The sequence below is a fragment of the Triturus cristatus genome, chromosome 10, assembly GCF_964204655.1.
Source record: "Triturus cristatus chromosome 10, aTriCri1.1, whole genome shotgun sequence".
Taxonomy (NCBI): Eukaryota; Metazoa; Chordata; class Amphibia; order Caudata; family Salamandridae; genus Triturus; species Triturus cristatus.
In genome coordinates, this window is record NC_140593.1 from 1,059,615,814 (window position 1) to 1,059,630,608 (window position 14,795).

The window sequence follows — 14,795 nt, forward strand, 5'->3', positions numbered from 1 at the left end:
CACAAGCGGAAGATGTCTTGAGCGACGTCTTCGTTGAGCACCCAGTCGTGCGCTTCGACGAAGTCTCTGCTGAGGCCGTCCGCCTGCACGTTCAGGGTCCCTGGCAGGTGAACAGCGACGATCGTCAGGTTTCTCGCCAGAAGCCATTTCCAGATTGACTGGGCCTCCAGAGACAGGACCCGTGATCTGGTCCCTCCTTGCTTGTTCAGATAGAACATAGTTGTGGTGTTGTCCGTCTGAACCTGAACATAGTCGGTCTGCAGGGATGGGTACAGGGACTTGAGAGCGAGATGGACTGCTCGGAGCTCCAAGAAGTTGATGTGATAGCTCTGTTTGGTAGCGGACCAGAGACCTTGTACTTGAAGCCGGCCCATATGAGCCCCCCAGCCCTGCATAGAGGCGTCTGTGACCACTGTCTGTGTCGGAGGCGCCTGATGGAAAGGGACGCCGTGAAGCAGATGGGAGCGCTTCATCCACCACCGGATGGAATCTTTGGCGGCTTGATGAAGGGTAATGTGATCTTCCCAGCGGTCGGACCTCTGCGACCACTGATCCTCTAGGTCTTGTTGCAGAGGACGCATGTGCAGACGTGCGTTGGGTACGATGTAGATGCACGAGGCCATGGATCCCAGGAGAGATGACACTTGTCTGGCTGTGGGATATTCCGTGCTGAGAAGCGTGCGGCTTTTTTGCAGCATGGAGGATAACCTCTCCTCCGAAGGACACACGCTTGCGCTTGAGGAGTCTAGAGAGGCGCCCAGGTAGTGGATCCGCTGAGTTGGATTGAGGATCGACTTCCTGTAGTTGACCTGAAGGCCCAACGAGTGTAGAAGGTTTAGGCAGAACGAGAGATGACTCTGGAGTCGAGCCGGTGTGGAACTTTTTAAGAGCCAGTCGTCTAGATAGGGATAGACGAATATCTTCCGTTTGCGGAGAAATGCAGCCACCACCGCCATGCACTTTGAGAATGTTCGTGGCGCGGACTTGAGGCCGAATGGCAGGACCTTGTATTGATAATGTTGGCGAAAGATGCGAAATCTGAGAAACTTCCGATGTTTCGCTGAGACAGGAATGTGGAAGTATGCATCCTGTAAGTCGATGGCACACATCCAGTCCCCCTGGTGTAGATGTGGGAAGATCTGGTGCAGTGCTAGCATCCTGAATTTTTTTCTTCTGAGAAATCTGTTGAGTAGGCGGAGATCGAGGATGGGTCTGTAGTCTCCGATCGCTCCTCTTTTCTGAACAAGAAAATACCGGGAATACACTCCCTGATTTCTCTGCCTGTTTGGAACTTCCTCTATGGCGTTTTTGGAGAGGAGAGTGGCAACTTCGTCCTTTAAAAGCTTGTTTTGGCTGGTAGGGAGTGGCTGTTTCCGTGGGGGTACCTGCGGAGGGGGAGATTTGAACCTCAGCAAGTAGCCACGCTCTACAATACTCAGCACCCATCTGTCGTTTGTAATTGCATTCCACTCTGCCAGGTGAGCGGTGATACTTCCTCCTACCGGAGTGGCGAACGAGCTCGGAGGAAGTAAGTTTTCACTGTTTGGGAGGTTGCTTGTTAGAGGACTGCTGCTGTTTAGCATTTCCTCTTCCTCTGCCCCGGCCCCTTTGCTGGAACTGGGACCTCTGTTGGTTTTGAGAGGACCATTGGGGCGTTTGAACGCGCTGGTGAAAGGCACGTTTGTCGCCCTGGCGAAAGCGCTTGCGGAACTCTTTGCGTTTTTCCAGTCCCACAGCCTTTACGGTGTCCAATTCCGTTTTCATCTTGCTCATTTGGTCGTCTGCATGAGCTCCAAATAGCGATGATCCATTAAACGGCAGGTTAAGAATTCTTTTCTGCGCATCTGGTTTGAGGCCCGTTAATCTGAGCCAGGCCGAACGGCGGGAGCAGATGCCATGGGAGTAGCCATGCGCGGCTAGGTCTGATGCATCCGCCGCTGCGCTTATTACTTGGTTGGCCACCAGTCCGCCTTCCTGGAGGATCTCCGTGAAGTCCTGCCTGTCCTCCCTAGGCAATTTCTCCACGAATCTGGCCAGGGAATCCCATAGGGAACGATCATACCTCCCCAGCAGGGCTGAAGCGCTAGCGACCTTCATGTGCGAGGCAGAGGTGTTGCACATTCTCCTGCCGTAGGAGTCCATCAGCTTGCTGTCCTTCTCAGGGGGGACAGAAGCAGATACTGAGGCTGAGTGAGACTTCATGGCCGCCGCCACTATCACCGAATCCGCTGGCGGGTCCGCCCTCAAGAATAAAGGGTCCTCGGTCGGAGCCTTGTACTTCTTTGCTATTCTCGAGGGGACCGAGCCCGCTGTAGCCGGTGTAAGGAACGTGGCCATCGCTGGTTCTAACAATCCTGGCACCAACGGGAGCAGAGGTCTGGGAGCTGACCGATGGTGTAAAGTGTCAAAGATCACAGAAGTGGGTGCCTGAGGGACGTGCAGTGCGATGTTCAACTTCTGCGCCCCTCTACCCAGGACGTCCGAGAAAGTTATAATGTCATCCACCGGGGACACTCGCGATGGAGGCGTGGATGAAAAAGTAGGAGAGTAGTCCCGGACTGAGGATCTTGTGGATGAAGTCCCAGTGGACGACCTGGTGCGTCGCCTCTTGTGGGAACGTTCGCTATGGTGAGCCCTTGATCCTGATCTGCGCTTGGACGGAGATCTTGGACGTTTTGGCGCGGTGCGACGGTCCCTGGAACAAGACCGGCGTGGTGAAATTGGCCTTGGATCCCTCGGAGGCGATTTACTCCTGCGCGGTGGGGAATACATGCGGGAGTAGTCCGATCCCGGACTCCGACATGCGCCAGCGCCCACATCTCGTAACCAGCGCGGTGACAGTCCAAACCGCTCTGGAGCCTCGGGTGATCCTTCCGGAGATATTTGCACGATGTGCAGTCCCGGAGATGATGACTGTTCTCCTGGGGACCTCTCCGCGGGCGGTCCAGTTTTCGCCCTCGACGTCGAACCCCTTGACGTCGACGACGTCTGCGTCACCATCGGCAAGTGTGAGGTATGCCGTTCTGGTCTCGACGGCGGTCTCGACGCCGATCGCGGAGACCTCGACGTCGATCTCCTCTTCTCTGGCACCTGACGTCGGCTAGATGACCTCGACGTCGGCCGTGTCTTCGACGTCGACCTCTCTCGACGTCGACTGGGCGACTTCGACGTCGACCTCTCCTGCCGTCGACCAAGCGACTTCGACCTCTCTCGACGTCGACTGGGCGACTTTGACCTCTCTCGACGTCGACTGGGCGACTTCGCCGTCGACCTCTCTCGACGTCGACTGGGCGACTTCGACGTCGACCTCTCTCGACGTCGATGTGGTGATCTTGACGTCGATCTTCCTCTCGACGTCGACCTTCTATGTCGCCGAGTGGGGGTAACCATCGACGGCGACCGGCCCACTCGCGGCGGAATGTACGTCGCCGCATCTCTCGACGTCGACCCCCTCGAGGGTGGCGGAGAGTGTCTCGACGTCGACGGAAGCCTCGACGTCGACGGAGACAGTCCAGATGTCACCAGACTAGCAGCCTTCGAGCCCGAAGGGCCGCCTCTCGACGCCGACTTACTTTTGCGCAGCGGAGACTCTTGATGGTGGGATGAATCCCTCGACGCCGAAGTTCTCTGCCTTTTCGCCGGCATCCTCGACGTCGACGGCGAACCTCTTGGACTCCTGGTCTTTTTGGAGCCCGGGGGGCTGGTATGTCGCCGTTTCTGTACTTGCGTAGCTGAAGAAGGTGGTCTTGATGAGGAATGCTCGCCTTCACGACGGCTTCGTTCCTTCTCCAGTCTTGCATGCAGTTTAATGCGCTCTCTGTCCCTCAGAGTGCGCTTTGAGAACTTCTGGCAGTGGGGACACTGGTCAGGATCGTGTTTTGATGGTAAACACACAATACACACCGAGTGTGGATCCGCCAGTGCCATTTTATTACCACAAGAAGGGCATTTCCTAAATAAAGGAGACATTCTGACTGGAAAAAATTGGAAAATTCACTGGAAACCAGCAGAATTAGCCCTTAAAAGCCAGAAAACGTCGAAAAAAGCTTGAAAAAGCTGTAATTCAAAATTTCAGTCAAAAAACTGAAGAGCTCGAGCTCCAGGATCCTCACAGAAGGAGCCGGAAAAAAGAACTGGCCCAACTGCCACCTGTAGTGCATCATGGGAGCAGGGGGTCACGGGCAGGCCTTAAAGGCACGGTCCCCCTACTCTAATGCCTTAAAGGCAGGGTGTCAGTTTTCTTGGTTTCTTGATACTCTACTGCAGCCTACTGGCGAATGCCTACAATTACATGTTGCTTTATGGCAATAAAGCAGTGCTGTGTTATAATTTGCCTGATGCTTCCTTTTTTCCTTACGGGTTACGGGGGCACTACTATGCAAAAATATGTAATTTACAGCATTGCCATGTTTTGAACATTATTAGGCTGTATTTATATGTTTTCACATATGTATATATATATGTATATATATGTATTTTCTATATGCTCCGGGATCCCGCACATGGGCGGGGATTATTCATAGATTATGACTATTGATGAGTATCCCCTGGATGAGAACAGAGAAGAATAGTCATCCTGGTCTCTCTTTAATTTTCTGGTGGGTTTGCACAGACACCGTAAACATCATAATCTCACGGATAATACTTTGCATTCTAGCCATGCTATCACACACATCCCTCCATTATTGTTTTGAGAGGCTAGTCGCATTTTAAATACTTTATATGGAAAGGGACACTTGGAAAGTTCAATCAAGAAACTTATGGCACTGAAAGTTAGAGGAGGCGTCAATTTTCCTTAAGTTAACTTATACCAGGGCACTATTAGACTAACTCAAGAAGCCAAAGGCAACCCTCGATTTCTTTACAGATTAAAACCAAAGCCGATCTCACAGGTGCCCTGCCATTATCAGTAGACCCTACCACCAACTCCTCCCTCATTGTACCTATAGTTACAAAAAAGGCCATTAAAAATAAACACAAGCTATTGTGTGCTAACGGTTTCTAATAAAAAAAAATAAAAAATAAAAAAAATAAACACAAGCAGGTTGGCTGCCCTAAATCTGAATGGATTAAACGATCTGAATGATTTAACAACAAACTGATAACAACCACAAATCCCCCATTCTAGTGTGCATGGATGAAGAGCATTTTATATAGACACGCCATCAAGCAACTACTCGATGCAGACCAATACCACATTCCAGCAATGCCAGTTATGATTTGCAACAGATGACAAAAAGTGAAATAAACATCTTACAAATATTGCAAAAACAACTTCAAAGCACATACGAGAATAATCATCATTAGGATCCAAAACAATCCTACTGCGCGTAACAGAGAAATCTGCAAATGCCTATAACTTTATCCAGAGCAACATTGAGGCCCCTGTATCTTAACCAAAAAGCCTCTCGGCCTCATGCTTCAGCTAGAGACAGCAATAGCTGTCTGTTGGTGAGGCCTGCTGCTACCAATGCAAATCATGTACTTGGAGTGGGGTTGGGTCAGCCCCTGCTTATGGCAGGACGGTGCTGCTGTCGGTTTCACGCCTCAGCACCAGATTCAATGGCTTACGCTCTATTCTTCTCTTTGTCAGGCCCTGGAGCTTTCTGAACTCACATTCGTTCGAATGGATGATGCAGCCCTCCACTGCTGACGTCAGCCTTGCTTGTTGACAAAGCAAACACAATGACAGACGTTGCTTGTTTTCAAAGCAGACACGCAAGGTCTGGTGTCAGCCTTTTATTTCCTTCTTTCTTTCCTACCCCCACCCAGCATCCTCTTGCCTCCCAAGGCCCTTGCTTATTTATTTTCTTATTTTTACTTTTTTTTCCTGCCTCCCTATTGGTATGCGCCAGTCTTGGAATGTTTTTCTGAACCTTCTGTTTTGTATTATTTCAACAAGTCTTATTCAAATATAGCAGCCATGAGCACACATGAATCTGTGCCAGCCCCTCTTTTAATGCATTTTGACAGGATTTATAAATCTCTTCTGATATGGGTTCCACGGATACACGAGCTGCAGTTAAATAATACAAAACACGTCAACAGGTTTCACACTCCAAGACCTACCACCTAACCAAAGTTTGTCACCACATGCTCTGCTTTCGAAAGGTTCACATCATACTTCTCTGACTGCTCTTTTTACTTGCATTTTACCCATGACATCACTCCGTCATGGTTCAGTCCAATGCCCATTCTTTTCTTCGACATACACCGTCTCCGCCAGTGACATCATCTCCTCTATTGGCTTCCCTTACCATGCCTATGCTAACAACAAATCACCTCTTTTCCCATCACCTTTCCCCTCCTCCAGTCTCATATCTGACTGCCTAATTGCCACTGGATTACCCTATGATTTATTATGCCAAACTCTTCATAACAACAGTCCCTTACTTCCCTATTTCAACTAAACTTCCCGTAAACACCCAACTCTCTTCTCTCTAGTTATAATAGCTGTTGTGATTCAACCCTGAGTGTGCATGGACTTCTTTATCATCACCAATACCTCTGCAGCTCAGTATCAAGTTCTTAACATTTGGAAAATAGCTGGTACTTTTAGACTACTCCAACAACTTGTTTGCTTGATTCTAAATCCTTCATGTTCCCTAGGCCAAGGTTATAAACTGAGCCATTCAAACTTTACTCAGCCTACTCAAGTACACACCCACCACATTCTCTCAGCAAGAAGTTCTCTGACTGCTAAGAAACAGGACTTGTACAAATAACTAACACTCAAATTCAAAGTTGTCAACTACATTTCCCGATTACTGAACTGGCAGTATCATTCGCTACAGCCCCACCAAGAGTTTTCAATCTGCCAATCTGAATCTCCTCCCTCACAATACTCTCCCTGTGTAAGTTTGAGTCCTTTCAGCTCCTTCACTGAACTCCCTACCCCTGACATCCAAGGGTGACTTTAAAACTGTCCTTTAAGTGCCACCTCATGAGACACACCGCCCTTGTAGTAAATGTCAATGTAAATCGGTACTAATATAATCCTAATGTTCATCTTGTGCAAATGTGTAGTAACCACTCTCTTCTCATCACACAACATCTCCTTTCCACATCCTCATAATATCCCTGACTATAACATCCAATTTGGCTGAGATGCTAGGTAGCTAATTTTGTTGCATACAGCATTTCTGATCAAAATGCTTCAAGTAGCTTTTCAAATAAATAACTGCCTAAATCTCTCCCTGTCAGAAAAAAACTAGAATTAGATTTGGATAAGACCAAGTCAATGCTCTAAACCTGCTTCAACATTATTTCTCCGGTTATCGACTATTCATTGAAATAGCGTTTTCTCCCAATGCTCAATGGGATCCATAAGTCATAAACACAAAATGAAACAGTTTGACTTACTCGTGGCAATCCTCATTCAGAAAATTAGGGCTCACTGGAAAACTCCAGATCACCCTTCCTCCCTCCATTCCTAGAGATTAGTAGGTCAGATGCAGAGAATGGAAAGAGAATCATTAATAATGATCAATACCTGCCGCCAGTGAAGAAGACATGGTCACCACTCATCAATTTTCTCCAGCCCTGAAGAGAAAGAATACAAGAGCGTGGCGAGGTAGTAGTAGAAGTGTAAAGCTATCCTGATAAAAAGAAAGACCGCTGCTCCAGCACCTCATACAAGACCATGTATCTGTAATTTGTATTTGATTGGTAAGTCTTGCGTGTTAGCGCCCATCAGCAACAAGGCACAAAATGTAAATGCTCTGTGATTACTAGGTGGGTTGATCCATGCTGAGCAAGGAAAATGTTTTTGGGATAAGATGGCAATTTTAGTTTCTACCCAGACGAGCCTAGAGAGCGGTTTTGCTACTTGCCTTCGCATCTACCTATCTGTGGAATACAACAGAAAGAGTGACGGACTAATACCAGGAGTTGGACTGTTTTTGCTCAAATATTAGGCCACCAACATGAAATTAAGGTTCTAAACAATACTTACTGTCTTCATGAGTCCACACTAGCTGCGGCGGGCTACGCGGGCCGTCCCCTGGCGTGGTGAAGCACAGCGCTGACGTGAAGTAGGGTGTGTATTTTCTCAGACCCGTGATATATCCTCTGTGAACACCATGGAAATCAGGAGCAACAGGCACCATTGTTACTGCCTCTGGGGAGTCTACAGGCCATGCCAGGAGCTAGAAAAGGAGGAAACATGTCATCGCTCAAGGGTCTAAAATATCGATATGAATATTTACTTCTTTGAGAAGTCAGAGTCATATAGAACATTTCAGGGGGAAAATACACACACTGCAAAGATGGTATCAATACTTAGGAACTCATGGCATACCAAGAACAAATCTGGTAAAAAAAAATTGAAAGCCACTGGTCTAAAGGGTAGTATTTGGTTTTCAGTAGTGTTTATAGGTTTTAGTCAGAAATAGCATAAGTGAAGTTACTTCATTCAGAAAATCCACCGCAGTGTAAGGCCCAAAGAGTTATCATTAATCACCCGACTTACATCAAAAATGTCCACAAGTCGCTCTACTCTAAAGGTCTGAGTTACTCTGTGGTTTGAAAACGCCACTCGTATTCACCCACTTTAAAGGTCAATAACACTGCTCCAGTTGAGCCAACATGTGCAAGGGAGGAGGTATTAAAGAGACATAACAGAGCAAGGCACTACCCTGTCAAATTCAGGTCAGTATCTATCACACACCATGCCCCAGAGGAAGCCACACCAGCGCATGGAGATATTCAGGTCACAGGAGCTTCGACCCCACACCATACCACATATGCCTTAAGGAAGATCTGGCTGCCTCAGTTTGGAAAAACATATATGTACCCTTCCATACACACCCTCAACTGGACCAGGAAACCTTCTGATGTCTCCAAACCTCTTGCTACCAACTGCTTTTTGCCCTTCATCAATTCTCTCTTCCTAACCATGACATCAGGGCGTACATCTGGAAAAAGGAGGTGGCAGCTGTTTTGGTACACCACAGTGTCCACCCACATCGTTGTTTTCAGGATCCTGTCACAACTGTCTACTTAGTCTAGAATTCCCATGACAGTGCTTACCACAGTACTCCAGAAAGTAACCGCCTTTTGTCCTGGAGGCCAATCTAAAGGTCTGCGTACCTAGCACCAATCTTTCCCCACATCATACCCATCTCTAGATAGCAACCGGGTCTGGAATATCTCCTTCACTGTCCCAGTAAGTGATTCGGCTGAGAGCGAACTAGGAATGTGCAGTAACATGAGCTGGGTTCCTCTGTGTCGTGTGTAGCATCCTGCAGCGTTGTTCCAGTTTGATCTAGCCCCCAATTCCACAGGTTTTAAACTGGGAGATACCGCCAGCTGCTACGAGGGGATGGTCGCAGACACGGAATTTGTTCAACCTGCAGCACTCTGCCCATCAGGCCTTCCAACTTGCCCTCCACAGATCACACTGTTGCCTCGGTTCTACGTTTTTTTCAGATCTAGGCCTGCATAGAGGGCGTTGATTGTTCTCAAGAGGATCTGTTCAACTTTAGTTAGCTCAGCCTTGTTTAAATTATCTCCATTTTCTCATCTCCGCCCCTTTCCCTGGGAGGCTGCAAATGGTGCGTGCAAATAAGTCATCTCTGTGACTGCCTCTTGTCTGCCATGGCATTAGGAAGCACCCTATCTAACCTTCAAAATGGCAGCTGCTGCCTTTAATGAAGGGCAAATCCTGCATGGGAAACGGGTTCATCCCTTGTAGGTCTCATGGCTGCATGATTCCCTTCCAGGGTCCACAACAGGTACAGAATCCTGCCCAGAAAAGGGTTACAGCACAATAACAAATGGCAAGCACCTCCAGTGATCAATCACTGCTCTTTACAGTTACCCCATCACCCGTATCAATGCAGCCAAGCGCCTAACGAGCAGGACCCGTTCTTTGGTTGCTACTGTGGAAGGGACAGAACTCCCCCGGGGAGTCCCGTTTGGCATTAGAAATGGCAAGATGGCTTCCACGACAATTCTGAAGTACAGCTGTAGCTTTCCTTAGGCTTCATGAATAACAGGTGAGAGAAGGGGTCAGTTAGCCAGAGCCTCTGAAGATCAGTTCCGTCATGGCCCACTATCAGACCTAGGACACAGCAATTACAACGACGGCGGAACCACGGGTTGCCTTTGCAACGCGGTCGAAAAACAAATGTGTCTGAACCTCGCATTCCTTTACCCCGCAAGTCGTTACAATGACCTGCCTTAGGTAAAGCAGCGTGGGACTTTAAAGTCCAATGCTCTCCCTACTATTGCGCGGACTGGAGTTGGAATAGTAAATTATACTGTTCCAAAGTCCAGCACTTTCCCTAAGGTAAGTTGTTGTAAAGACTTGCATGGTAAAGTAAAGCGTGGTTAAGACGCATTCATTGTTCCGACTGCGTTGTTAAGGAACGCATAGTTTAGGCATGTGTGGTTGTCTCATACAACCGTCAGGCCCACCTCCAAAGTGTACTATTCAGACATATACCCGGGACATCTTACAGAGACATAAAGCAACTGAAAGCTTCTTATGGAGTCAAATCTAACATTATGATTTTTCAATCAAACACAAATTATAGAAAATGCAGCATTGCCGAGGATGTGTCAAACAAAATAATGTGGCAATCAAAATTATTTTTTTCTGTAGGGTTTTTACAATGCATTGCAAGCCACAAGAGGACACTTTATTAAGATGTGATTGACATGAACTGATGTTTACCTTGTACCCTTGGTTGATTCCATTGATGAACTGTTGAGGGGGAGGATTCCACAGAAACTGAATTGTTGTGGAGTTTGCTGCTTGGGCGATCACATTCTGTGGCGGGGCGGTTGGTACTGCAGACATCAAGGCAAAGGAGGCACCAACGTCAAAGAAATAATAGAAAAGGACACAAAGAAAGAGATTTTCAGCTGAGGAGCTAATAGACAACACCTTCATACATACAGAGGATTCTGAAGGAGTCCTGGCCATATTTTTACACGGATTACCCAAGTAAAGCATTCATTTTGGTTATTGCTGGAGATGGGTGGTGGTGTGAAGAAGGAGCGAGGATCAGCCTTGGAAGGATGACCAGTTGAGTCAGGTGTAAAAGAGGCCCCACGGCTGATCGACCCACCCTGGTTAGGGAAAACCTGCCTAATATAAAGTGTATGCACCTGGGGTGTAGAAACTGTCCTAGTCTGGGAGGAGGTGTGATGGAGAGAACAGGGTAAGCCAGGAATGAGCTGGTCACCTGGAGGGATGAGAGAAAGGAGTTATGCACTGTGGCACTGTGAATGAAGAATAGTATGTCAAATAGGAGCTTAGGGGTGTCTCCTCGTGCCATTAAACAGGAGACACCTTTCATCCTTTCAAGACTGATAAAATGAGTACCTTTGAGCTGGGTAACAAACATCTCCTATTTAACCACAAGATGCCCCAAATGCATAACACTTCCTATTCTATGTGCAATATTACCAAGATCACACACAGACTGCGCTCACAGAATGATGTCCTTGTCAGTCAAACATTCCTGCAGGGTTTCTGCTGTAGTAGGTAGCTAGTTGTTTTAGTAAATAAAACACTTGTTTCCTGATATAAGCAGTGATCTTCGGGACACGAGTTCAACTCTGACAGGGCCGACTCAGCCCTCCATCCTATCTAGGTTGGTAAATTAAGTACTTTTAGACTGGTTAATTGTAACAAGTTTTATTTACATCGCTTAGGAATAAAAAAAAAGTGTATTTTGAGGCGCTACATTATAAAAATAAAAGTTAAGATGTGTAAATTGGGGCACCTGCCCGTTAAGGTGCCAATTACAGGTTTATTCCAGTGGGCAGATAGAGTTAAAACTGGGCAACTGAGTCCCTTAAAGAATATGTTAAACCAGACAAGCGCCCGACCTAACTAACCATGAAAAGCTTGCTTCAATTTGTATAGTTGCATATTTCGCAAAAATATGAAGTATTCCTGTTTCAACAAGAGGCAAAGCTCAGAAATGAAAACAAATCAACCATTAAAAAGTAGCTGCCGTAGGAAGAAAAACGATCAACTAAATGCAAAACACAAACGTGGCCACAAGTTTACAAAAAAACAAAACTTTTGCTTCCCTAGAAATGATGATTAATCGTGTAATTTATCTCTGGGCCTCCTTATAGAAAATCAACATCCGCATTTTAATGAATGTGTTTTCAACGACAGGCAGAACTCGAGGTCGGAAGGCGCAAGCCTGACAACTTCATAAAGATTTTTATGCTTTTTAAGCACATTAAGAGCTTCTCTCTGCAGCGGCGTGAAATCCGGAATATACTGCATTTCCACGTGCATCAATATGCATTAGATAAGATTGGAGACAAACAAATTCCGCCTTTATGCCCGTGACCTCCTGGTCACTCCAGACGCTTTATTAATTGTTTAAATTAAATGATCAGTGAGGTGCTGAGGTAGAAATTGGCAGCATGAAGGATGTTTCTAATTATATCGGGTTCCCAGCTTTCCGCGGATTCACTTCACGCCGTGCATTTCCAATCCAGCTCCTCTTACGTGATGGAGTTCTGAAAACATTGATGCAGTCGGGAGGTGCGCGCGCTGGTCCCCGGCCCTGCTTTAAAGGGGCCCTCGCCCCATCCCGCGGGCAGATTGCGTCACTAATAATTACCAACAACAGGCATTCTAGAATGTTTCTCTCTTTCATGAAGTCGGATTGGGGTCGTTTTAAGACCTACATTGACATAATTCATGGAACAGCGCACCATGTCAATCCCTCAGTTTATTCTCTGAATTCTGCTAGCCACAGGGTGACCAGATTTTGAAAAGCAACAACCGGGATAAGTCAGACATAAAAGTAGGACTAAAACCTTCATGTTTACTTCTTTATCTGGTGTGTCCTGTTTTATTCCAAGTCTTATACATATGTGCATATATATATATATACACACACACACACACGACGTGTAAGTGTGTGTGTGTGTGTATATATGGGGAGCCAGCCGAAAAGCGTTATGTGCAGTAATGGCGAAAATAAATGAATTTTGACAATTAGCCATCCTGTGGAGTGTCCCGGGGAATATTGGGACAGACCTGCCTTGTATATACACACACACACATTTACATAGCTACATTTACGTAACATTACATTAGCAGGACCTCCACCCTGAGCCCTCCTCTCCTCTTACCCACCCTGTCTCCTCTCTGCTGGGGGTCTTCAGCCCACCTCCTCTTATACAACCTGATAGAAACAGATAAGTTACTTAGATTTTTTTCAGCCTTCAGAGGCGCATGTTATAGTGGAGCATACCTTTCAGCTCTGCTTTCCAGAATGAACTGGGACATGTATTTAAAATTAAGAAAAGTGTCAGGACACCAGGCCAGCCCTCTGAAAATCGTGAGTGTCCGGGGAAATCCGGGACGTCTGGTAACCCTACCTGGTCAAGAGTCTGTTAGCTCCATGCTCAATCTCCAGGGTAATCACAGACTATGGAAATGGAAATTCGTTGTATGTAAATTAATCTTATGTGTAGATTCCCTAAACATCTGTCATGAAGCCGACCCTCTGGACCTATGGTAGACACCCATGCTTCAGACGAATGCCAGATTTGGCACAGCACGTTTTTACTTCAGATTCAGACAGTCAGACGATGCTTCATCGTCTCTCACTCTCTTACAGTTGTCAATAAAAAGATCATGAAAGGCTTGAGAAGAAAAAAGACGGTATGCAGGCCGAAAGCAGGATAAACTCCGGCAAATGAGAGGAGAGGCATGCATGTAAAATGCTATGCATGAACCAATTTTATGAAGGAACTATAGTTTGTGTGGGTGCAGGTGTCAGAAACGCACAATTAAAGAAAGACTATTATCCACTCCAACATATGTGTTGGGAAAGGTGTTGGGTGCACGGCCTGGCCATAGTAGGACATCCGCAGTCTAGTCATTGGACGGCCACAGGGGGTTGGGCACCGGGCCTCCCTGAATGCAACACCACGCCGTACACTGCACGGGTAACAATCTCCATTGCATCAAAATCTTCAGCAAACTTCTGGAAATAAACATCCACACCTTACATTGTCGATAAATATAATTTTCTATAGCACTGTATTACAACTGTTAAATACGGGCCCATGGCCAACTATCCTTTGCTAGCTAATGTGTTGCAAACAATAGTGATCTATTGTCACTTTGACCAGCAGCGGTCCATCTTTAACCCCTTCGGCGCTGTGCGGGACAATTAACGAGCAGGCGGGGTTTGGACGGCCCCCGGCCGTCCTCCGCACACGCCCACCGTGACGTCGGATGGCCGTCCTGAGCACCGAAGAGGTTAAGGGCGGCGGGGCACTGTCCCCCCACCTTTTCCTCCGACATGAAGAGAGCAGAGGTCAAGCCTGACAGGCACGCTTCTTGTTCAGGTCAGGCAGTGAGGCACTATACATGCATGGCTGCCAGAGCTGAACTTTGCCGGGCTGAAGATTTCACAGACTGGTCGGCGTGACCTCCTCCGCCTGGCAAAGTGCCTCGGCGACCTTCCCTCATAATGAAGGTAACTGAGATAACTATAACTTACACCCCTGCAATGCACTGCTTATAACCTCACATATTACATCACTCATGACATATTCACTAGAGAATTTGCCATCTTGTCACGTGGGACAACCGTGCTTTACACTTCAAAAAACCTTCTATCAACTGATGGACTCCAGGATACAAAGTCTCTCCAGCCCTTTGGGGACCGGTACTTGGTGTGCAATGATGTGAAAACTGTAGGATCGGAGAAAGGCTTTGTCCAAATATCCAGTGCCTGCTTGAGGAGCTGGGCTTCTATGACCATGGCTGGTTGTGGTGGGGAAACTGTTGCAGCAACCAA

At 47.2% G+C, this 14,795-nt stretch overlaps 1 protein-coding gene across 2 annotated transcripts in view; it reads right to left on the reverse strand.

Annotated features, from left to right (window-relative positions):
- SDK1 (sidekick cell adhesion molecule 1) overlaps positions 1-14,795 on the reverse strand; it is a 2,285,003-nt gene that overhangs the window by 663,420 nt on the left and 1,606,788 nt on the right. For both annotated transcript variants that reach the window (XM_085629198.1, XM_085629197.1), the window contains 2 exons: positions 10,679-10,794; positions 7,955-8,147 (listed from right to left, as the gene is read on the reverse strand). In XM_085629198.1, coding sequence (XP_085485324.1) covers positions 7,955-8,147; positions 10,679-10,794 — 309 coding nt within the window. The remainder of the gene's footprint in view (positions 1-7,954; positions 8,148-10,678; positions 10,795-14,795) is intronic.